Below are 25,455 nucleotides of genomic sequence, written 5' to 3' on the forward strand. Positions count from 1 at the left end.
GTGCGCTCCTTCTCCAATCTATGGGGGTACCGTTGTCCCTGTACAGTGTGCTCCTCCTCCAATCTATGGGGGTACCGTTGTCCCTGTACAGTGTGCTCCTCCTCCAATCTATGGGGGTACCATTGCCCTGTACAGTGTGCTCCTCCTCCAATCTATAGGGGTACCATTGTCCCTGTACAGTGCGCTCCTTCTCCAATCTATGGGGGTACCGTTGTCCCTGTACAGTGTGCTCCTCCTCCAATCTATAGGGGTACCATTGTCCCTGTACAGTGTGCTCCTCCTCCAATCTATGGGGGTACCATTGTCCCTGTACAGTGTGCTCCTCCTCCAATCTATAGGGGTACCATTGTCCCTGTACAGTGTGCTCCTCCTCCAATCTATGGGAGTACCATTGTCTCTGTACAGTGTGCCCCTCCTCCAATCTATGGTGGTACCATTGTCCCTGTACAGTGTGCTCCTCCTCCAATCTATAGGGGTACCATTGTCCCTGTACAGTGCGCTCCTCCTCCAATCTATGGGGGTACCATTGTCTCTGTACAGTGTGCCCCTCCTCCAATCTATGGTGGTACCATTGTCCCTGTACAGTGTGCCCCTCCTCCAATCTATAGGGGTACCATTGTCCCTGTACAGTGTGCTCCTCCTCCAATCTATGGGAGTACCATTGTCCCTGTACAGTGTGCCCCTCCTCCAATCTATGGGGGTACCATTGTCCCTGTACAGTGCGCCCCTCCTCCAATCTATGGGGGTATCATTGTCCCTGTACAGCGTGCCCCTCCTCCAATCTATGGGGGTACCATTGTCCCTGTACAGTGCGCCCCTCCTCCAATCTATGGGAGTACCATTGTCCCTGTACAGTGCGCCCCTCCTCCAATCTATGGGGGTATCATTGTCCCTGTACAGCGTGCCCCTCCTCCAATCTATGGGGGTACCATTGTCCCTGTACAGTGCACCCCTCCTCCAATCTATGGGGTTATCATTGTCCCTGTACAGTGTTCCCCTCCTCCAATCTATGGGGGTACTATTGTCCCTGTACAGTGTGCCCCTCCTCCAATCTATGGGGGTACCATTGTCCCTGTAACAGTGTGCTCCTCCTCCAATCTATGGGGGTACCATTGTCCCTGTACAGTGCGCTCCTCCTCCAATCTATGGGGGTACCATTGTCCCTGTACAGTGCGCTCCTCCTCCAATCTATGGGGGTACCATTGTCCCTGTACAGTGCGCTCCTCCTCCAATCTATGGGGGTACCATTGTCCCTGTACAGTGCGCTCCTCCTCCAATCTATGGGGGTACCATTGTCCCTGTACAGTGCGCTCCTCCTCCAATCTATGGGGGTACCATTGTCCCTGTACAGTGCGCTCCTCCTCCAATCTATGGGGGTACCATTGTCCCTGTACAGTGTGCTCCTCCTCCAATCTATGGGGGTACCATTGTCCCTGTACAGTGCGCTCCTCCTCCAATCTATAGAGGGGGTTGGGTTCTGGGGGGGGGGGACAGACTGTTGCTTGTTGTGGGTTGTTATGGTCTGTAGTTGTAAAATATATTATTAATGTATTGCGTCATTCTCTAAAGTTTCATCCACTTGCTCAAAAGCTTTCAAATCTTCCCCCCTCCCAGACGCCCCTCACCCCAAAGATTCCCCCTCCCAGATGCCCCCACTCCTCTGCTGGAGGCCAATAGCTGAGATGGTTCTGGGGGGTTAACTGTCCCCCCTTCCCTCTCTGGGCCGGCCCCGCACTTCCTCTGCCTCTCCTCCTCTTCCCTGTTTTTCTCCTCCGCTGTCATTCCGAGAACCCTCCAGAGATCCGACGGACCCCCTGCAACCCAACCGGAGCGCACAGACCAGACACACGTATGTATTATATATTCTGTATACAGACCAGACACACGTATGTATTATATATTCTATATACAGACCCCCCACCAGACACAAGTATGTATTATATATTCCATATACAGACCAGACACACGTATGTATTATATATTCTATATACAGACCAGACACACGTATGTATTATATATCCTATATACAGACCCCCCACCAGACACACGTATGTAGTATATATTCTGTATACTGTGTGTTGTACTGTATATAATACATGGTGGACTCATATGTGTCTCAGGAAATGAAAGTGAAAGTCTGACTTGTATAACACGATAGATATACAGAATGTGAGTCCAGCACACCCCGATATTCTCCTATAAAGGGGACTTCCTCTCCTCTGAGAGACACGAACAATACGAACTGCAACCCGGAATGATACAGATTAGTAGAGAATTACTATAAAAGATAAGGAAGGATCCATGGAGGCGGATTTACTAAGGGAGCCGAGAACCTTCACTCTGCGTTCCATATCTAGACATTTCTAAGTCCATCACAACTGCATGACTTATCCTCAATGTTATTTTAAGGTATATAAATGTATAAATGGGTATATACAATCTGTGTTTTTATATACAATATTTAAAAAATAAACATTTAATACATGGGAAAGGATTCACAGAGAACTATGGTTTAGCTAAAGACCCATTTCCTGGCTTCATTACCCACCATTAATTCAGAGCTGGCCCCCACAGTACCTCTTCTTCACCACAAGATGTCCTCATTCTTCCAGGCTGCACAATACCGATCTTCACCCAATCAGGAAAACTGAGGAAGGACTGCTCTGTGTTGTTCTCGGCATCATCCAGGAGTCAGTTAGGAGATCAAAAAAGAACCAAGGATATTATACAGCCAGTGAGGGCCTCAAGGGGTCCTCTGGGGAAGTGGGGGGGGGGGGGGAGTGGACACCTGCCACACAAGTGGGCTTTAACAAGACGGCAATTCCGACAACAAATGTTCTATGGAGCCTACACACGGTCGGACTTTCCGAAAACAAGCTCACATCCAACATTTGTTGTCAGAAAATCCTATCGTATGTACAGGGCAATACTCTTCTCCTGGGGCCATCTTCCACAACTCCCAAGCGTGATACTTAGGATGGGCCCAGTGTTGGGATCTAATTATGAGGGAATCTACACACAAAAGCTCAATCACTACCTGGACCTTTGTTACCTATGCCAAGTCACCACTTCCTGACTGGCTGGCTGTTTATGCACTCAAACCTAGTACTGTAGTCATTGGGAACGGCAACATTATTATTATTATTATAATACAGGATTTATGTAGCGCCAACAGTTTATGCAGCACTTTACAATATAAAAGGGAGACAATACAGTTATAATACAATAAGATACAGGAGGATTAAGAGGGCCCTGCTCAGAAGAGCTTACAATCTAATAGATATCCTCCTCTGAATAGTGTAACTGCACATAACATAATTGTATTGCATCCTCTCTATCTCTTATTATCCCCTTATTAAGCCTTGTTATTTGTGATATGCCCAACATGCATTGCACCCATTTAAAGCCGAGTTCCACTCCAAAGTGACTTTTCTGTCTCCTCCTCCCCCCTCCTCTGGTGGCACCTTTCAGGGGGGAGGGGGGAACGGGTACCTGTTTTTGACAGGTCCCCCTTCCCCACTTCTGGAGACAGCGACGCAGAGCTGTCCCTCAGAAGTTCGGCCCCCCCTCCTCCAGCCCCTGCCACCAGGCCAATTAGAAAGTGCAGCGCGCTTCACCCATGCGCAGTTAGGAGCTGGCTGTAAAGCCGAAAGGCTCCACTGCCGGTTTCCCATACCAGGAATGGCAGCGGCAGCACCCGACAGCCGATCCGACAATCGACTGGGGTGTCGACATCTTGGGGACCCTGGACGGGTAAGTGTACCAATATTGAAATTCAGCAGCTACAATATTTGTAACTCCTGACTTTTAATTTTTCGTGGGGGGGGGGGGGATAGCTGTTCTCCTGGTGTCACTGAATGCCTGTGAGGTAGTCATACCTTCTAAAAGGTGAGAAAGTTCCAAAGTCCGTTTAGCAGTGCCATAAGTCCTTATACCTGCAACCCCAGCTGGGTTCCCACAGGGGGTGGTTAAGTGCAAGAAGTATTTCACATCTTTAGCAGCATTTTGTTCCTTAAAGGGTAAGTTCACATTTACAGAAAAATCTGTACGGTGAACTTACACTGGACCCCCTCCTCATCCCCCCCCCCCCGGTCCTGCTGACCTGGACCCCGGCGATCTCCTGCTATGAGCCCTCGTATAGCCGCCTCGCCGGTCCGGGGCTTAGAAATCCCCTCGGTGTAATCTCCTAAATGTACCTCGTCAGGAGGTACGTATAGGAGCATTCTAATTGGTCGGCGCCTCCCAATCAGAACCCGCGTAGCCCATCTTGTCACCACGGATGAAGAGGAGAGAAAGCAGCAGGGATTTCAAAACCCCCGACTGGTAAAGCGGCTGTACGATCTATCAGAACGGGCGATCACCGTACTCCAAGTTAGCGGGACCGGGTGCGATGGGGAGGGGGTCCAGTGTAAGTTCACCTTACAGATTTTGTGTAAAGGTGGACTTTCACTTTAGGTGGGGAGACCTGGAACTGTACCTTCAGTCGCCTTACCTACTGTGGTGCCCCCAAGAGTGGTTTCCTCCGTTTTTAGGTGTTTGCCCCAGGAGAGGGTGGTACTTCCCCCAAAAAGCCCGGGAAAACCTGGCCAGCAGAGTTAACCCTTAGTAATTAATATGGATGGGTGACAGTGTCAGGGCGAAGGCACCAACATCCCTGAATAGTAGATATGTATAAAGGGAGAGAATTTGGTGGGATTTTATGGGTGCCTGATATATGAAATAGACTGGTAATACACCAACAGTATAAAAATAGTCAAAATTGATTACAGAGAAAACAGACAAATATATTAAAACAGTAGAAATGTTGGCTTAAACAGACATTACGCAGATATGGATATACATCTAGTTGACGGATGAACAAAGGTCTTTCAGCAATGATATCCCGACATGTTTCACCCACTAGGGCTTCCTCAGGGGATGTTTGTTGAGAGACAAAGCTAGATGTAGTAAGACCAAAAACCGGGTCTGTAAGAAGCCCGGGGTGCCAAGAGGGAACTAGATATTGTCTCGTATGAAGAGATACAACAGCTTGGCAACCCCATTCAGTGTCTGACAAGATTTAACCCTTATTTGCAGGAAGCACCACCTCAGCAGGGCAATCACAGCTAAACAGTGCAATTAACTTACATTAGAATATACAGTTTTACAGACAGAGAAACGCAAACAAATTAATCCACAGTATATCAGTCATCAAAAAACATATATAAAAAACACACCCCTTGGAAGCTCCGGGTTACACGCCCCCTGCAGGCTCCTCCTTCTCTCTCACAAACGAAAAACCTATACAAGTGTCGGAACCGCGAAGCTTCTCCCAGATTCACACCTATCATGTGATTTCTGATACAGGAAGCTGAGACAGCGGCGGGGTGTATTGGATCACAGAAGACTCAGGATATGGTATGATTTTTTTCTGATATCGGCACCGTTTCAGTATTTGCTGGAAAGTATAACAAGCTCTCAGATTAGTGTCCCTTCCATCTGTGACCAATGTGACATTTTGACTTTCATTATCAGGTTTGAGCTTCACTCCAAAAAGGACCACCATGAAACTGGTCGCAGGATGGGGACTGGTCAGCATTCTGCTGGTCCTCAGAGTCCAGGCAGATGTCCCGGCGGAGGAACTGTCCGAGATCCAGAACAAGATGGTCCAACTGGTGATGGAGAAGTTTCATCAGAGAGATATACAGAGCGCATACAGGATGACGTCCATAGTGAAGGCAAAGCAGGTGAGAGCTCAGAGTATTAATGTTCAGATTATTCTGGGACCCCGCCATAACAGCAGTTAAAGGACCGATATTTATAGTCAATGCTGATCATTGGAATTCCAATATTGATCACGTAAATGGCTCTGATGCCCGCCTTAATCACAGAATTTATAAAAATTATTTGTAACTGAGAAATGTTGCAGCTCTGATTCACATTGTCCATAGGGCCCCTCCAGAAAACACTCAGTACCTCGGGAGGAGATGGTTATTTTTAAAGCCCAATTGGACTTTCAGTTGAAATCAGCTAAATACATTCCAGATGCATCAAAACCAAATATGTTGAATGTCTTACTGCTGTATTAAGGTGGCCCCCTGGCAGATGACACAGGATCATCCAAGGTGCGGGATGTAAGTGACAGTTGGTCTTCACTAGAAATTTTGGAGGTGGAGATGGGTCAGAGATCCTAATGGTCCCAGTCTGCTTTGCTGTAACTGTCACCAGGTTTTGGCGCTCAGGATCACTCCACAAAGGGGATAGCAAGGATGGCTAAGATGTAGAGACTGTACACTAGGAGGCAGACAGGAAAGTAGTCAGGTCCAGGCAGGGAACAAGGCAGGCAGCAATCAAGAGAGTAGTCAAGTCTAGGCAGGGGTTCAGACATGCAGCAATCAAGAGAGTAATAAGGTCCATGCATGGGTCAGGGCAGGCAACAATCAAGAGTGTAGTTAGGTCCAGGCAGGGGTTGAGGGAGGCAACAATCAAGAGAGTAGTCAGGTCTAGGCAGGGGTTAAAGGAGGCAGCAATCAAGAGAGTGATAAGGTCCATGCCTGGGTCAGGGCAGGCAACAATGAAGAGAGTGGTCAGATCCAGACAGTTGTTAAAGGAGGCAACAATCAAAAGTTTAATAAGGTCCATGCCTGGGTAAGGGCAGGCAACAATCGAAAAAGTAGTCAGATCCAGACAGAGGTTAAAGGAGGCAGCAATCAAGAGAGTAGTCAGGTCCAGGCAAGGGTTGAGGGAGATAGCAATCAAGAGAGTAGTCAGGTCCAAGCAAGGGTCAGGGCAGTCAACAATCAAGAGAGTAGTCAGGTCCAAGCAAGGGTCAGGGCAGTCAACAATCAAGAGAGTAGTCAGGTCCAGGCAGGGGTCAAGGCAAGCAGCAATCAAGAGGGTAGTCCATAAAATATGGGTCAGCAATAGTCAGGCAATCTCACAGGTAAGTATTATAGCTCTTTGTAACAAGGAGTAGCTGGTGAGAAGACCCACACTGGCCAGTTTAATGATTGGGGCATAAGGAATACTCTTTTGATCACAGGACACGCCAGGCATAATTTCCTGGAACTCGTGGAAGTATCATCATAAGTCCTGGCAGGAATTTCAGAAGTACTGATGAAAATACAGGCAGGAATTCTGGAAGGAGTGGAAGAAATTCTGGAAGTACATTGGAGGCCCCGGTAAGGATCCTGAAGGTACCATTGGAAGTACTGTCAGAGACTAGCTGAGAAGCTGCTACGTCATTGAGCCAGTGGGATCAGGCAATGCCCAAAGAAGGACCCCCTGCTGTCTATGTGGAAGTAGGGGTCTCTCTGCAGAGGTCTGACCCTCCACCCCGCTGAGTCAGAGCTAGAGCTCAACAGTCAGCACACCTTTTGCATTGATGCTCCTGGAATGATTCAGATGATTTAAAGTGAACGTTCAGTTGGGCTTCATTAAGTTTTTTATATTAAAATAAAATCTGAGTGATTCCCGGCCTGATGCCGACACACAAGACATGCGGCTGCTATTTGTATGGCTGAGGGTAACAAGTGTGCACCCCGCTACTCTACAGGCAGCAGCCCCCAGGAAGTACATGTGGATTATTTATACATTAAAACAAATTGAAAGTGAGAACTCCTCCCCACAAGTGCGGATTGTTTTCTCACGGAAGTGTTATGGGCGGAGCATAACAGCAAATGTAACCCCGCCCCTTCACTGTCTTCATCTTCTTGCAGGTGTACAATTCCGGGATATTTGTCAATGTGGAGTTTCTGGTGAAACAGACGTCATGCCGCAAACATGACTGGAGCAAACCGGACTGCAAGGCTGTAAAAAATCCAGTAAGTGTCTGACAAGCCTGGTGATTGGTAAGTTATATACCAGGGTAAGGTATAGAGGGGCGGAGCTCAGGTTCCTCTTTTTTATATTGCTTCAACCTGTACATCATGTATGGCACACTCCACACTGCTCCACTCTGTACATTGTGAATGAATTACTCCACACTGCTCCACTCTGTACATTGTGAATGAATTACTCCACACTGCTCCACTCTGTACATTGTGAATGAATTACTCCACACTGCTCCACTCTGTACATTGTGAATGATTTACTCCACACTGCTCCACTCTGTACATCATGAATGAATTACTCCACACTGCTCCACTCTGTACATTGTGAATGAATTACTCCACACTGCTCCACTGTGTACATTGTGAATGAGTTACTCCACACTGCTCCACTCTGTACATTGTGAATGATTTACTCCACACTGCTCCACTCTGTACATTGTGAATGATTTACTCCACACTGCTCCACTCTGTACATTGTGAATGATTTACTCCACACTGCTCCACTCTGTACATCATGAATGAATTACTCCACAATGCTCCACTCTGTACATTGTGAATGATTTACTCCACACTGCTCCACTCTGTACATTGTGAATGAATTACTCCACACTGATCCACTCTGTACTTTGTGAATGATTTACTCCACACTGCTCCACTCTGTACATTGTGAATTAATTACTCCACACTGCTCCACTCTGTACATTGTGAATGAGTTACTCCACACTGCTCCACTCTGTACATTGTGAATGAGTTACTCCACACTGCTCCACTCTGTACATTGTTAATGAATTACTCCACACTGCTCCACTCTGTACATTGTGAATGAATTACTCCACACTGCTCCACTCTGTACATTGTGAATGAATTACTCCACACTGCTCCACTCTGTACATTGTGAATGAATTACTCCACACTGCTCCACTCTGTACTTTGTGAATGAATTACTCCACACTGCTCCACTCTGTACAATGAGAATGAATGGCTCCACACTGCTCCACTTTGTAAAAATGAGAATGAATGGCTCCACACTGCTCCACTCTGTACAATGAGAATGAATGGCTCCACACTGCTCCACCCTGTACATTGTGAATGAATTACTCCACACTGCTCCACTCTGTACAATGAGAATGAATGGCTCCACACTGCTCCACCCTGTACATTGTGAATAAATTACTCCACACTGCTCCACTCTGTCCATTGTGAATGAATTACTCCACACTGCTCCACTCTGTACATTGTGAATAAATTACTCCACACTGCTCCACTCTGTACTATCACAAATGTCACGTCTACCCCAATGCAGGTGGTCAGACACTATAGCTAGCTACGGTGTGTTTCACCTATAGCAGCCCCCTTTCCCTTAAGACAAGCAGGCCTACCGGTACTTGGTTGCCCCCAGAACTTATACACAATGCTATAGTGCCTGGTCACCATGCCAAGGCAGACACAAACTAAGCGAAGCAAACAGATACTTGCAGTTTAGCAGACAGATAGCGTGGTTCTATGACAGTCCAGGTAAAGGGCAGGCTGAGTTCAGGGAATAGTCCAATATCCGATCCAGGTCATACACAGGAAAATCCAGATAGCAAAGCAGGGCAGACAAACAAGAGGCTTGATCAGGAACAATGCAGGTATACTGTCTCTATCACAAGCAAGGGATAGAGTGTTTGGTTTTCTTATATCAGGTGACTGATCAGATCAAGCAGAACTAAGTTGTGCAGGAACAAATAGTTTATCTGCGAGGGAAACTGACACAGTATAGTCTATAGAAGCAGACCCCACCCGCACTAGACTCTTAGCGTTTCTCGGTTTATTAGGACAGCTAGCGACAAAGTGGCCGTGGCTGCCAGAGTATAAGCAGAGTACCTAACATCTCATTCTAGCTTTTTCCCCAGAGGATAATTGGGTAGTGCCAGTTTGCATGGGCTCATCCTCCTGGAGAGGCTGAGAGGGCTCAGGAAAAGAAGAAGAGGTGGGCAGCATACTAGGGGCAAAGTAACAAACCTCCCTGTACGCCTTTCCCGTAAACGCCTGTCTGTACAGATAGCTACTTGCATGGCTTCATTCAAGGACTTCGGTTCAGGGTAGCGAACTATGGAGTCTTTGATGGAGTCTGATAAGCCTAACCTGAACTGGCTTCTTAGAGCTGGGTCATTCCACCCTGAGTCAGGTGCCCAGCGGGGTAAATCAGAACAGTATTGTTCATCGGTGCGTTTATCCTGAAATAATGACCTAAGGTTAGTTTCAGCTGAGTGGGCACAATCAGGATCATCATACAGTAAACCTAAGGCCTTGAAAAAAGCTTCAGTTGACCCTCTGACTGGGTCATCTGTGGGGAGAGTAAACGCCCAAGACTGGGGATCCCCCTGCAACCATGTAATAATCAGTCTGACCCACTGTGCTTCAGAACTAGAAGAGTGTGGTTTAAGCTTAAAGTATAGCATACAACTATTTGTATAGTTGGAAGACATAGGGGGGTCACCAGAAAAACGGTCAACTTTGGGCTCTGGCTCCTGCGTTACTGCTGGAGGTGCGCTTACACGCAAAGACAGTTCCTGGACTTCGCGTGTCAGTTTGCAAATTTCCTCAGCAAATAAACGGGCCTGTGTAGTGTCCATCTTGACAGAAATTTTTTATTCTTAGAAGGCTTGTGATAATTTCACGAACGTCACGTCTACCCCAACGCAGGTGGTCAGACACTATAGCTAGCTACTGTGTGCTTTACCTATAGCAGCCCCCTTTCCCTTAAGACAAGCAGGCCTACCGGTACTTGGTTGCCACCAGGACTTATACACAATGCTATAGTGTCTGGCCACCACACCAAGGCAGACGTGAACTGAACAAAGCAAACAGATACTTGCAGTTTAGCAGACAGATAGCGTGGTTCTATGTCAGTCCAGGTAAAGGGCAGGCTGAGTTCAGGGAATAGTCCAATATCCGATCCAATAACAGTCCACGATCAAGGCAGGCAGAGTTCAGGGAATAGTTCAATATCCAATCCGGGTCATACACAGGGTAATCCAGACAGCAAAGCAGGGCAAACAAATGGGAGTCTTGATCAGGAACAATGCAGATATACTGTCTCTATCACAAGCAAGAGATAGAGTGTTCGGTTTGCTTATATCAGGTGACTGACCAGATCAATCACCTTCCAGGTAAACACAGACAGGGGGAATGCAACAGCCAACACCCGGATGGTGGGATTGAGGAGCAGGAGCCCCTTAAGTGATCCTGACATGTACATTGTAAATGAATTACTCCACCGTACTTCACCCTGTACATTGTCAAATAATTACTCCACACTGAACTTTGTGAATGAATTGCTCCACACTGCTCTCTTCTGTACATTGTGAATTAATTACTCCACACTGCTCTACTTTGAACTTTGTGAATGAATTACTCCACACTGCTCCACTATCTGACCTCATCTGGTGATAGTTGTGACTTATAGTACTATCTGACCTCACCTGGTGATCATGTGTTCCCATTGTTTTGTCTCCACAGAGGACCTATAACTGCTTTGGTTGTTACAAGTTTAAATACGACTCTCACGTTGTTATATCTCAGGTTGAAGAATGCATCCTGACACGAAACCTAAAGGCGGTAAGTTTCAAACCAAGAATGCTAATCAGTCCTTCCTGGTTTCAGTGCTTCAGTTTCAGAGCTTTCACTTCATCCAGCAGGTGGACACTTACATCTGTTTTATTAAATATTATTATGTTTTTTTTTTCTACTACCTTCAATCGGTGACCAAATATACAGTATGTGTAGAAAAAACACTAAAATTAATTAATTGGAGGGTCGATGGGAATATTGTCCCTTACAATGGAGGTCAGTAGGTGGGAAGTAGTAGTTCACAGCAGGAAGAATGCTCCTTGTGATAGACTCACCCGGGACAGAGGCTTTTGGAGGGGACTGAATGCTTAGCCTCTTGCCTACCGACTATGGGCCCTGGCATTTGAGGATGTTACAAGCATTTAGGAAGATGTTCTGTTATGTAATGCAAAAGGACATTATTAAGGAGGCCATGATGGTCTCTGCCAGCTTGGGACTCAGTAGACAGATGTATGTGAAAAGAAACCTGGTTAATGAGATCTGGGAAGCCCTGGGTCTTCTGTTGTCTAACAGTCTGTAGGGTCTTTCACCCATTGTTAATTGTGCTAATTAAAGCGGAGTTCCACCCACATATTACAATTTTTTTTCTAAAGGCATCTGTTAGTATCATCCTAATGTAATGCTCCAATCACTAATCTCATTAATAGCGCTGTTCCATCTTGCTTCTGGGCATGTGAAGCCAACTAGGATACTCTTTCACGTGCGCATTATCCACAACTCACAACGCTGGAAACTTCTCTGGTTCCCATTACAACGGGTGGCATCACGGGCGGCGTCTTAGGAAATGCCCGCCTTGTTGTTATGGCAACCAAGGTAACCTCGCGATGATGAGAATTGGCGATGCCCACTCACTCCTGGGAACTATGGCAAACCTCTCCCAGGAGCCAGTGCGCGGCCAGATATTGCGCAAATAGCCGCAGATGGGAGACACAGGAAGTGCTGAACAAAGCCTTATAAACAAGGTAAAGACAGAGGGGGAAAAAATGCAGATTGCAGTGAGTATGGCAAGGTCTAAAGCGGATGATGTGGAGATCGAAAAGTGGGTGGAACTCCGCTTTAACACAACTATTGTCTGCCAGCAAACTAATGTTGAGGGATATTGGTGGCAAGCAGTGGGATGCTTCCTGCAGTCTGGGAAAACCTCCACCAGGATCCAAGGTCAAGATAGCAGAAGAGGAGAGGTACAGATACCAGCCGCCATGGAAGAGGTATTCAGAAGGAGGTTGCGAGAGATCTGGATACAGCACAGGGGACCAGTGTCAGAGCAGGTCCTGCTGGGATTGTATAATTCTGTCTGCTGGGAACTCTGGAAGGAAACGCTAGCCCGTGAGCAGCGCCACCAGGGAAAAATTCTCCCCTCCATCCAGTAAAGGCACTGGTCGCAGTATGGATTGCGGGTGCTGTTTTTTGGGAGAAAAACCACACAAGAAGCAGACAGCTGAGTTAAGCAGGCTGGTCTGGGCAGAGATGCGGCTGGACGAAAGCTACAGAGCCCTCCAGTGGCATGTAACCCGAGCATACCCTTGGATTTCAGCCCAACAGAAGGCTTTTGCTATGGCAGCCTGGGACTGTTGTACGGGAAGCTGTCAGGGGACCCTAACTTTGGGAGTGATCTGGAGTGGCGGTTCAGGAATGGGAGCTGGAGATCACCCACTGATGGCTGCTAGACTCTGCTCAGCAGCAGGTCTGGGCTCCCTTTGCCTGAGACTATCCAGAATCACCAGCCGACAGTTGTGAAAGCCTGGCTGAAGTGTCGGAAATGGGGCAGAGTAACAGTGTGCTCTGCCCATCTCCATCTGCAGCTATGGAAGCGGAGCTCTTGTGGCAGATGCAGCAAGTGTTGACTGACCTTAACTAACCTGTTTCTGCACAGGACGAGCTTGGATGGAGGAGTGCGTCTTTCCAGCAGTCAGGTAAAGGTACAGGAGATGGAACAGCCGGCTCATCTTCCCAGCTGCAGCTCAAGGGCTCGGGAGAAGAGGAAGGCATCCTCATTCCCCAGCCACGATTTAATTGACTTTTCATCAGAGGATGTTATGGATGAGTCACCTGCGAAAGTATTTGCACTGGGCCCAAGTGCCACCAGCCCATGCCCTGAATTTTCAGCAATTCCAGAGATTAGTTACATAGTTACATAGTAGGTAAGGCTGAAAAAAGACACAAGTCCATCAAGTCCAACCTATGCGTGTGATTATATGTCAGTATTACATTGTATATCCCTGTATGTTGCAGTCGTTCAGGTGCTTATCTAATAGTTTTTTTTAAACTATCGCTGCCCCCACCGCTGAGACCACTGCCCCCTTGCCGCTCTTAAAGTAAAGAACCCTCTACGTAGTTTAAGGTTAAACCTCTTTTCTTCTAATTTTAATGAGTGGCCACGTGTCTTGTTAAACTCCCTTCTGCGAAAAAGTTTTCTCCCTATTGTGGGGTCACCAGTCCAGTATTTGTATATTGAAATCATATCCCCTCTCAAGCGTCTCTTCTCCAGAGAGAATAAGTTCAGAGCTCACAACCTTTCCTCATAACTAAGATCCTCCAGACCCTTTATTAGCTTTGTTGCCCTTCTTTGTACTCGCTCCATTTCCAGTACATCCTTCCTAAGGACTGGTGCCCAGAACTGGACAGCACACTCCAGGTGCGGCCGGACCAGAGTCTTGTAGAGCGGGAGAATTATCGTTTTATCTCTGGAGTTGATCCCCTTTTTAATGCCAATATTCTGTTTGCTTCATTAGCAGCAGCTTGGCATTGCATGTCATTGCTGAGCCTATCATCTACTAGGACCCCCAGGTCCTTTTCCATCCTAGATTCCCCCAGAGGTTCTCCCCCCAGTCTATAGATTGCATTCATATTTTTGCCACCCAAATGCATTATTTTACATTTTTCTACATTAATCCTCATTTGCCATGTAGTCGCCCACCCCATTGATTTGTTCAGATCTTTTTGCAAGGTTTCCACATCCTGCGGAGAAGTTATTGCCCTGCTTAGCTTAGTATCGTCCACAAATACAGAGATTGAACTGTTTATCCCATCCTCCAGGTCGTTTATAAACAAATTAAATAGGATTGGTCCCAGCACAGAACCCTGGGGGACCCCACTACCCACCTCTGACCATTCCGAGTACTCCCCATTTATCACCACCCTCTGTTTAGTGGTTTAATAGACTTTTCTGCTGAGAGGAACAACCAAGTGAACTTCCAGCACAGGAGCTAGCATCAGGGCAGAGCGCTGCTCACCTCTGCCTGCAACAGTTGCTGACCTTGGAGGATGTGTGCAAGGCCACTGACTTTTCAGTTTACTTCTAAGCGGAACAGCTGGCATCAGGGCAGAACATTGCTAAGCTCTGCCCAGCACCAACAGCAGCTTCAGTTTTCCTGAGAGAAGAAGCATCCAGCCTTTCTCCCACATCACTGATAGGGACATGGGATTTCCTACCAGCATCATCTGTGGAGTAGGGATGAGCTTTGAGTTCGAGTCAAACTCATGTTCGACTCAAACATCGGCTGTTCGCCAGTTCGCCGAACAGCAAACAATTTGGGGTGTTCGCGGCAAATTCGAAAGCTGCGGAACACCCTTTAAACGTCTATGGGAGAAATCAAAAGTGCCCCCCTCTGACCACATGGGGAAAACCACAGGGAAGTGCCGTAAATTCCCTGTGCGTCAGAGGAGGGCGGGGTCACCGGGTGGCCCCGCCCCGGTTATATAAGAAGTGTCAGAAGAAGCGAAGTGTCACACGGCTGAAGACTCCCACTGAGGCAGATCATGCGGACGGAGCAGAGAAGAAGCCTGGAGGAAGATGCGGGACCAGAAGAGCGGAGGAAGAAGCAGATGGAAAAGAAGAAGATGGAGAAGAAGACGGAGGTAGAAGAAGAACACCGAAAGAACACCAAAAGAAAGAAGATGGAAGAAGAAGCCGAAAGAAGAAGAAATTAATGAAGGTCTTGTCAAAAACCGTCTCTTGTGTTTGTTTTTTAACCTTTTTGACACTTTTTTTGTGAAATGGTAGGGGTACATTTGTACCCCATTACCAATTCACACAGGGGGGGCCGGGATCTGAGGGTCCCCTTGTTAAAGGGGGCTTCAAGATTCCGATAAGCCCCCGCCCGCAGAACCCCACAACCACCATGCAAGGGTTGTGGGGATGAGGCCCTTCTCCCCATCAACATGGGGACAAGGTGCTTTGGGGGGCTACCTCAATGCACCTTCCCAATGTTGAGGACATGTGGCCTGGTATGGTTCAGGAGGAGGGTGGGGGGCGCTCTCTCGTCCCCACCTCTTTTGCTGCGGCCTGCTCGGTTAAGGGTCTGGTATGGATTTTTGGGGGGACCCCACGCCATTTTTTTTATTTTGGCGCGGGGTTCCCCTTAAAATCCATACCAGACCTAAAGGGTCTGGTATGGATTTTGAGGGGGACCCCCACGCCATTTTTTCTTTTAATTTTGGCACGGGGTTCCCCTTAATATCCATACCAGACCTGAAGGGCCTGGTATGGAATTTAGGGGGACCCCCAAGGCATTTTTTTTTAAATTTTGGTTCGGGGTTCTCCTGTGGGTAATTCCCATGCCGTTTTTTATCAATGAACTTTTATGTGTATTGTTGGACCGGCAATTCATTAATAACCGTGGGTAGTTTTAAATGACTTTTTTCCTTTGAAATGTCATTTTGCTGTCAGACTGTTTTAAACACGGGAAACATGCGCCCCTTTACAGGCATACTATAGACACCCCCCAGGTACGAAATTTAAAGGAATATTACACTTTTATTGTTTGACTTTAAGCATTATTAAAATCACTGCTCCCGAAAAAACGGCCGTTTTTAAAACTTCTTTTTGCATTGATACATGTCCCCTGGGGCAGGACCTGACCTACAATAACTTGCATATAAGCCTTTAAAATGAGCACTTTTGATTATTCATATTCGTGTCCCATATACTTTAACGGTGTTCGCGTGTTCGAACAAATTTTTTGCCTGTTCGCATGTTCTGATGCGAACCGAACCGGGGGCTGTTCTGCTCATCCCTACTGTGGAGTTACAAGAAACTTCTCCAGTTGAAGCGCTGACAACTGGACAGAGGATCCAAGACCTCTACCCCACATCTGCAGCAGTTCCAGAGGCCCAGGGGGAGAAAGTGGCAGTTACTCCCCAGCAGCAGATCAGGATCCAGGGGGAGAAGGGAGAGGAGGCAGGGTAGTGACTTAGGAGCGAAGGAAGTCATCCTCGCTCCACAGGAGTCTGGGGGATGGAGCAACTGGCTAATCTCTCCAACCGCGGATGCACAGTTCGGGAGTGGAGGAAGCCGGCCTCCCTCCCCAACAATTAGCCAGAGCGGATTATGTGGAGTCCCCAGCAGAAGTGTTGGCAACAGGGCAGAGTGCTACAAACCTTTGCCCAGCACCGGCGACAACTGCGGAGATCCAGCAAGCCGGAGCAGTTGGCCCCTCTCCCCAGCAACAAGCGGACGTAGTGAAGCTTCTACTCCCAGCTGATGAATAGCTGGCAACAGGGAAGAGCGCCGCTGGCCTCTGCCTAGCACCTCTAGTGTCTCCTCAGCTTCAAGAAGCTGGGGAGATTGGCCCCTCTCCCCAGCTGCAAACTAAGCCCAGGTATGTTACAAACCAGCCGGACAGAGAGTCAATGGCCTCTGCCCCACACCTACTGATGACAACTATTCCTTGCAGCCAAGCAATGAAGATCATGCGGACTGACTATGTGAGTTCACTCTGCCCGACTAACGCATGTCCAAACCAGGTGGAGGTCTAGGAGGTTGTTTATCGACTTTTGATGGGGAGAAATGTGATAGACTCACTCGGGACAGAGGCTTTTGAAGGCTTTTGAAGGGGACTCTTGTCTACCAACTATGGGCCCTGATATTTGAGGGAGATGCAAGCATTTAGGAAGATGTTCTGTTATGTATCCTGGTGTTTAGACAGGGTTGCTCCTAAATTAGCATAGCTACCTTGGCCCATTGTTAGGGATAAATTGATTTCACTCTAAGTCTGTAATTGCTGCACTTCTCTCTTTTGCCGCTAGGTGGCCCGGTACCTGGTGGCATTAGATATGAGGAGGGCAATGCAAGGTCAGATTAGGAGTGTATGGGGTATCTCAGCCAATGGGCAGGAGTTTTCTTGAATCCCTTGGCCTGCTGGAAGAACCTATATATTTGGGTGGAGTCAGGTGATCGGGGTTCTGTGCCACCTGGAAGGTTGTGGAAGTGTGTTGTATTGCCTGGGCTGCTAGGCCGGAGATTGGGCACATCTGGCTGCTAGGCTCTGTGAGGGCCTATCCAGAAGAAAGAGAGCAGCATAGGGTTGGGATTGTGGCTTGCAGTCCAACTGAAAGTGACGGTTCTGCCGGCCGGAGAACCTGTCGTGGTTGGAGGTAGAGGGGAAGCTGTCGCCAGTAAGGGACCAAACACCTTACTACCGAGGACCACAGTGAGTACCTGAAGCAAGTACCGGAGCAGAATTCTCACCAACTGGGGATGGTGAAGAATCGGGAAACTTCAGCAAGTGCCAAGTCAGGGACCCAACCAGTTGAGGTGACACTTGCAGAGCAGCCTTGTGTGTGAAGCCAGGGACCGAGCAGGCCAGTGGGGTTACGCTTGAGAAGTATCTAGAGTGCCAAGCTAGGGACCCAACAGAGAAGTGGGAGTGACGCTTGAGGAAGATACTACAGTGAAGATTGGAGGAGCTCAAGGGGTTCAATGTCAGTGAATCATCTAGTCTAGTGAGAGAGACCGGGAGCTCAGTGTGCTGAAGAACTACAAGAAGTGATTGTTAGTGGAAGTGAAGGAACTGTTACGTTTGTGTTAGGAACTGTTGAAGACTGTTGCCATAGGAGACAGCATTCCTGAACCTGCAGATGTTTCGTCTTGCTGGATGTCTTTCCCTGCATGGCTGTCCTCCTGTAGATGTCTCGGAGTCTGCTAATTAATCTAAGCTAAGGGTGTCCTTGCCCTAACCCTCTCTCCCAAAGTTCCGTTAAGAGAAATAAAAATATCTTTTACATTCAAGAAGTGTCTGGCGCCAAATGAGTTTAACTACCTTGCACCCACTATGCATCACAAACCACCATATATAGAAGGATTTCAGCTATCTCTGGCCCTGGAGGTTCTCATTAGGCCTGGGAACTCGCTACATGTCATTTACTGGCCCCTTCCTTTCCTGAATGAACACAGTGAGTGATCGGTACCAATGCCCTTAATTTTTATTGCGCATTGTATAATCGAACACATTTATAAGTATTGTGTAGTTAATGGATTGACAGCATCACTTTTCTGGACACCATAGACGTTCAACACAGCAGCTCTTTAAACATGCCTATTTCTCATTTATTTTTCATTTTTATAATTTTTCATTTTTATCATTTTTTTTGTTTTGTTTTGTTTGTGGCTGAGGTGCAAAAAGGTAATAAGAAGAAAATGGCTTTCCAGAGCCCTTTCTCTGAGAATAACTAACACTGACTGAGGGTAGACATGTGCAATTTGCTTCGTTCCAAATTCATTTTTTTACGAAATTCAACAATTTCGTCAATTCAGAAATATTCGAATTAACGAGAACCCATTTAACGAATTTTTCAGAAATCGAAGATTTTAAAATTCGAAAATAAGAATGAAAATCCAAAAATAAGAACGAAAATCCAAACATCTGAAAATCCGAAATAATAACTAACTTTTAATAATAACTATTACTAACTATTAAATTATAGGTATTGGAATTTCCTTTCATATTTGGCTGTTAGTGAACGTAACAAATAAGAATTTATCCGAAGTTACGAATTATCAGAAATAACGAATGTCGCATCTAAACGAATAGAACATAACAAATTAATAATAATAAATAATAATAATAAAAACTTTTTATTATTATTATTATTTATTATTATTAATTCATTACATTCCCTTTGTTTAGATGCGGCATTCGTTATTTCGGATAATTCGTAACTTCGGATAAATTTGTATTCGTTACGTTCGCTAACAGCCAAATTTGAAAGGAAATTCCAATACCTATAATTTAATAGTTAGTTATTTTTAGTTGGTTAGTTATTATTTCGGATTTTCGTCTTTTCAAATTTTGGGATTTTCGTTCTTATTTTCGGATTTTCAGGTTTTCGTTCTTATGTTCAGATTTTTGAATGATCGGATTTTCGATTTTTAAGAATTATCGAAACACCGAATACCACATCTAAAGGAACGGAACGGAACGAATTCGAATTTTCCAGAAGTTACGAATTTGATTTGAAATAACGAATTTCGATCATAACGAATGACCCGAAAAAGGAAATAAAAAATGAATGAAACGAGAACGAACACATTTTTTGGCAGTGCACATGTCTAACATGAGGGAACATGGAAGAAGTGGGGAGGGCTAAGACTACACTAGCTAGTACTAAACAGGAGGGGAGGACAGAGGGAGAAACCAAATCACATAGCAAACAGGTTGCAGTTTCTCAAAACTGCCGCTAGATGTCAGCATAATACAAAACAATAATGACCTCAAGCAATTCAATACTAGACATAAATGTTGAACAGAACATGAATGCAGCCTGATGCACGAATACAGAAGGTGTGGACAGACCTGCCCTGCAATGCATCCCATGCTGTGCTTTGTACTTTGCTTCAATAAAGGTGTAGGAATAAAAAAAAAATATTCTGCATGAATGTAACACGTGTTGGGATTAATAATTCCGCACAGGAACATACATGTGCCAATGTACAATGGTGCGGTGAACGGGACCGGAGATTTTTGACCATATTTGGCTCTTGTTTTTCATTTGGACAAAGCAGCTGTGTAATGTGATCTCCCCTCCTCTCTCTCTATAGGGGCGTCAGACTCTGAGGAATGATCTGTGTAAGGAGGTGGAGGAGAAGGAACCTGGAAAGACAAATACGGGGATGTACAGCTTCCTGCAAACAGACTGAGGGGGTGAGTGTGATGGAGATCTTGGAGTAATCTAGGAGGATTGGATCCAGCGATGACCTCTCCCGCTGATTCATTATAACCTTCTATTAATGGAAAACTCCAGTCTAAGCTCCAGGCTGCTGTAACAAAGTATCCATATCAGACCACCAACGTGCTGAGCCCTGACCACCCATGATAAAGCAAAGTCATGCTGAAGGAGGTGGACACATGCGCTCATTTGCAGGAAATCCGGTCCGGGTTTTACCAGCCACCTTAGCAGGGTTGGTTTGCGGACCAGATTTTATTGTCCACTTGTGTCCACCAACAGGTGGTATAAATAAAGCAGGACTGGAGAAAAAGATTTCTCTTGGCCTGGGACTCAGGAAGCCATACCTGAGAGAGCTGCTTATGTGATGTCTGCTTTGTGAGAGACAGAAAAAGACTTGCATTATCTTTGTTTTGTGGGTGACTGGGAGAAGCCCTTCACCTGGGAGTTAGGATCCCGAACTGTTTAGGTAGTGCCTGGATGGCGAGGATTTATTTTCTGTTTTGTTTATTTGATTTTCATGCAACCTTTAAAAAATAAAACTGGCTATAAGTCAGATTTTAAGAAAACCTGCTGTTTGGACTACCCTTTTCCCCAGGGAAGGTGATCCCCATTGAGCTAACCCCCCACGACCCTAAAGGAAGGACAATATGGGAAGGTTTGACAGAAACAGTAGGAGGAATGATATGGACAAGGTTGGGTAGGAGGAGGGATGATATGGACAAGGTTGGGGAGGAGGAGGGACAATATGCACAAGGTTGGGCAGGAGCAGGAGGAGGGACAATATGGACAAGGTTGGGCAGGAGCAGGAGGAGGGACAATATGGACAAGGTTGGGTAGGAAGAGGGATGATAAGGACAAGGTTGGTTAGGAGGAGAGGGAGGGATTATATGGACATGGTAGAGCAGGAGGAGGGACCATATGGACATGGTTGAGCAGGAGGAGGGGCAATATGGACAAGGTTGGGTAGGAGGACGGATGATATGGACACGGTTGGGTGGGATGATAGAAACAAAGATGGGCAGGAGGAGGGGCAATATGGACAGATTTGGGTAGGAGGAGGGACGGTAAGGACAATGTTAGGTAGGAGGAGGGGTAATATGAATAGGGTTGGGTAGGAGAAGGGACAATATAGACAAGGTTAGGTAGGAGGAAGGACGATGTGCAGAAGATTGGGCAGGAGCAGGAGGAGGGACGATATGGACCAGGTTGGGTCTGAGGAGGGATGATAAGGACAAGGTTGAGTAGGTGTAGGGATGATTATGGATATGGTTGGACAGGAGGAGGAACAATATGGACAAGGTTGGATAGGTGAAGGGACGATATGGACAAGGTTGGGCAAGAGCAGGAGGAGGGACAATATGACCACAAGGTTGGGTAGGAGGAGGGATGATAAGGAGAAGGTTGGGTAGGAGGAGGGGGAGAGGGAGGAATGATATGGACAAGGTTGGGTAGGAGCAGTAGGAGGGATGATATGGACAAGGTAAGGTAGAAGCAGTAGGAGGGATGATATGGACAAGGTTGGGTAGGAGCAGGAGGAGGGAAGATATGGACAAGGTTGGGTAGGAGGAGGAACATTATGGACAAGATTGGACAGGAGGAGGGGCGATAATCACATGGTTGGGTGGTAGGAGGGATGATTGGAACAAAGTTGGGAACGAGGGGGGATGATATGAACAAGGTTGGGCAGCAGGAGGGACAAAATGGACAAGGTTGGGTAGGAGGAGAGATGATATGGACATGGTTGTGTAGGAGAAGGGACAATATGAACAAGGTTGGATAGGAGGAGGGATGATATAAACAAGGTTGGGTAAGAGAAGGAGAAGGGATGATATGGACAAGGTTGGGTAGGAGGAGGGATGATATGAACAAAGATGGGCAGGAGGAGGGGCAATATGGACAAGGTTAGGTAAGAGGAGGGATGATATGAAGAAGGTTGGGTAGGAACAGTGACATTATGGACAAGGTTGGGTAGGAGGAGGGATGATATGGACAAGGTTGGATAGGTTGGGTATGGAAAGGTCAGGTAGGAGGAAGGGCGATATAGACAGGCTTGGAAGGTTGGGTAGTATGAGGGATGATATGGACAGGGTTGGAAGGTTGGGTAGTATGAGGGATGATGTGGACAGGGTTGGAAGGTTGGGTAGTATGTGGGATGATATGGACAGGGTTGGAAGGTTGGGTAGTATGAGGGATGATATGGACAGGGTTGGAAGGTTGGGTAGTATGAGGGATGATATGGACAGGGTTGGAAAGTTGGGTAGTATGAGGGATGATATGGACAGGGTTGGAAGGTTGGGTAGTATGAGGGATGATGTGGACAGGGTTGGAAGGTTGGGTAGTATGAGGGATGATATGGACAGGGTTGGAAGGTTGGCTAGTATGAGGGATGATATGGACAGAGTTGGAAGGTTGGGTAGTATGAGGGATGATATGGACAAGGTTGGAAGGTTGGGTAGTATGAGGGATGATATGGACAGGGTTGGAAGGTTGGGTAGTATGAGGGATGATATGGACAGGGTTGGAAGGTTGGGTAGTATGAGGGATGATATGGACAGGGTTGGAAGGTTGGGTAGTATGAGGGATGATATGGACAGGGTTGGAAAGTTGGGTAGTATGAGGGATGATATGGACAGGGTTGAAAGGTTGGGTAGTATGAGGGATGATATGGACAAGGTTGGACAGGAGCAGTAGGTGGGACAAAATGAGAAATATGGGCAGAAGACGGGGGCATGGTTAGATTTTGGGATTTGGAACGTGCCCTCCTTCTCCACACTGATTATTTCTCTGTCATTCTTTTCAGCTCGAGTCTAGACATTGGATGAGAAGATCCTGAATCCCGGATAGTGAGGAAGATGCCGTATACGCAGAGTCCATCCTCCTATAATCCACTGTATCTGTATATAGTATAAGAGCACTTCCATATGAATATTAGAGCCATAGTCCTGTAGCAGAGTGTGATGTATGTACAGAAGGGTCACTCTATTGTAGGATGTGAATTAGAGAGGTGACAACGAGGCCACCAGAGACCCACTAATGTGACAGCCCATCTTTGTGTCTATGGAGAGCTGTGACACTGAAATCACCTGCAGTGCAGAGGATGGAATAAAGTGACTTGTAATGTGCTTATTGTATACCTAATGTGCTTATTGTATACCTGGCAGCACCCGGAAACATGACTTTTGGATGTCTACACAAGAGAGATAAATAACTTTTTTTTTTGTCTTGCTGGTTTTTTTTTTGTTTTTCTTTTCTCCATCTCCTCCTGGGTGACCCCATGTATTTTTAACTTACCAGTATTATTTTACTTTCAAATGGCATTTAAATATATGGAACATATAGTCTTTGTCATTTCATTATGGTAGAATAATGTATTGCTTGTATTGTTCACCAGTTATTTACAACACAAAGTTTTGGAAACCAAGTGGATCCTGAGGAAGCCCACTCCGGGCGAAACGTGTCGATCCAATCACTTTTTCTCTTGATCCTCTAGGCATTGTATTATATGCTTTGAAGTGACCATTATATGCTTTTACAATACATTGAAGATTTTTACTATGTCAAATAAACATTACTTTTTTAATATCATTATTCTATGTGGTTATACTGTTAGGCACGCTCAAAAAACAAAAACAAAAAGCCTTGTTCCCCTAATCCCTCTAGAGGGGATTGTGCCTGTCTCTTGAACAATATCTCCTACCTATTATCTAAATAAATAACATGAATAAAATACACTATATTACCAAAAGTATTGGGACGCCTGCCTTTACACACACACATGAACTTTAATGACATCCCAGTCTTAGTCCGGAGGGTTCAATATTGAGTTGGCCAACCCTTTGCAGCTATAACAGCTTCACCTCTTCCGGGAAGGCTGTCCACAAGGTTTAGGAGGGTGTCTATGGGAAGGTTTGACCATTCTTCCGCAAGAGCATTTGTGAGGTCAGGCACTGATGTTGGATGAGAAAGCCTGGCTCACAGTCACATAGGTTGGACTTGATGGACTAGTGTCTTTTTTTAACCTCACCTACTATGTAACTGTCTCCGCTCTAATTTATCGGAAAGGTGTTCTATCGGGTTGAGGTCAGGACTCTGTGCAGGCTAGTCAAGTTCCTCCACCCCAAACTCGCTCATCCATGTCTTTATGGACCTTGCTTTGTGCACTGGTCCAAATCATTTGGTGGAGGGGGGATTATGGTGTGGGGGTTGTTTCTCAAGGGTTGGGCTTGGCCCCTTAGTTCCAGTAAAGGGAACTCTTAAGACGCCAACTTCATGCTCCCAACTTTGTGGGAATAGTTTGGGGATGCCCCCTTCCTGTTCCACCAGTGCATAAAGCAAGGTCCATAAAGACATGGATGAGCGAGTTTGGGGTGGAGGAACTTGACTAGCCTGCACAGAGTCCTGACCTCAACCAAAAAGAACACCTTTAGGATGAATTAGTTCGGAGACTGCGAGCCAGGCCTTCTCATCCATCATCAGTGCCTGACCTCACAAATGCGCTTCTGGAAGAATGGTCAAACATACACACTTGTGCACAGCCTTGAGTGTGCAGCCCCTCCCCCTTGAACCATACCAGGCCACATGCCCCCCCCAGGGAAAACACCTTGTCCACCATGTTGATGCGGACAAGGGCCTCATCCCTAAAACCCTAACCCTGTGCTTGATGGGGTCTGGGGGTGGTGGGCTTATTGGAATCTAGAAGCCCTCTTTACAAATAAGCTGGCACCCACATACTGCTCCCTCTTATGTGAATGAGAAAGGGATACAAAAATTTAAAAAAAATAGAACCTAGGAGTAAAGACACCCAGGCATTTGACCTTTATTAAAAAAAGTCCTATAAAATGCCTCTCATTGTAAATCGGGTGTTAACCAGGATGCTCACCACCTGGTGACTCTCCGAAATGAAAATCCAGATAGACCCTGAACACGCAACCAATCTGGATGGTGCTGCTTGACAAATGACAGCTATTTTATATAGTGGAAAGGGGCGGGGATAGTAGTGACATCATTGACCAAATATGGATGGTGACCACATTTAGGCAGTGATGTCACTACTATCTCCTCCCCTTTGATTACATGGCCGAAG

General features: G+C 46.4%; 1 protein-coding gene across 1 annotated transcript; it reads left to right on the forward strand.

The window, feature by feature from the left end:
• The first annotated feature begins 1,699 nt into the window (after nucleotides 1–1,699).
• On the forward strand, nucleotides 1,700–23,957 carry LOC141145689 (retinoic acid receptor responder protein 2-like). Its single transcript, XM_073632550.1, has 6 exons — nucleotides 1,700–1,849; nucleotides 5,515–5,726; nucleotides 7,698–7,802; nucleotides 11,316–11,414; nucleotides 20,245–20,347; nucleotides 23,173–23,957. Exons 2-5 carry the CDS (start codon nucleotides 5,544–5,546, stop codon nucleotides 20,341–20,343), a joined length of 486 nt encoding a protein of 161 aa, XP_073488651.1. The 5' UTR covers nucleotides 1,700–1,849; nucleotides 5,515–5,543; the 3' UTR covers nucleotides 20,344–20,347; nucleotides 23,173–23,957.
• The last annotated feature ends 1,498 nt before the right edge of the window (nucleotides 23,958–25,455 follow it).

The sequence above is a fragment of the Aquarana catesbeiana genome, linkage group LG05, assembly GCF_042186555.1.
Source record: "Aquarana catesbeiana isolate 2022-GZ linkage group LG05, ASM4218655v1, whole genome shotgun sequence".
Classification (NCBI taxonomy): Eukaryota; Metazoa; Chordata; class Amphibia; order Anura; family Ranidae; genus Aquarana; species Aquarana catesbeiana.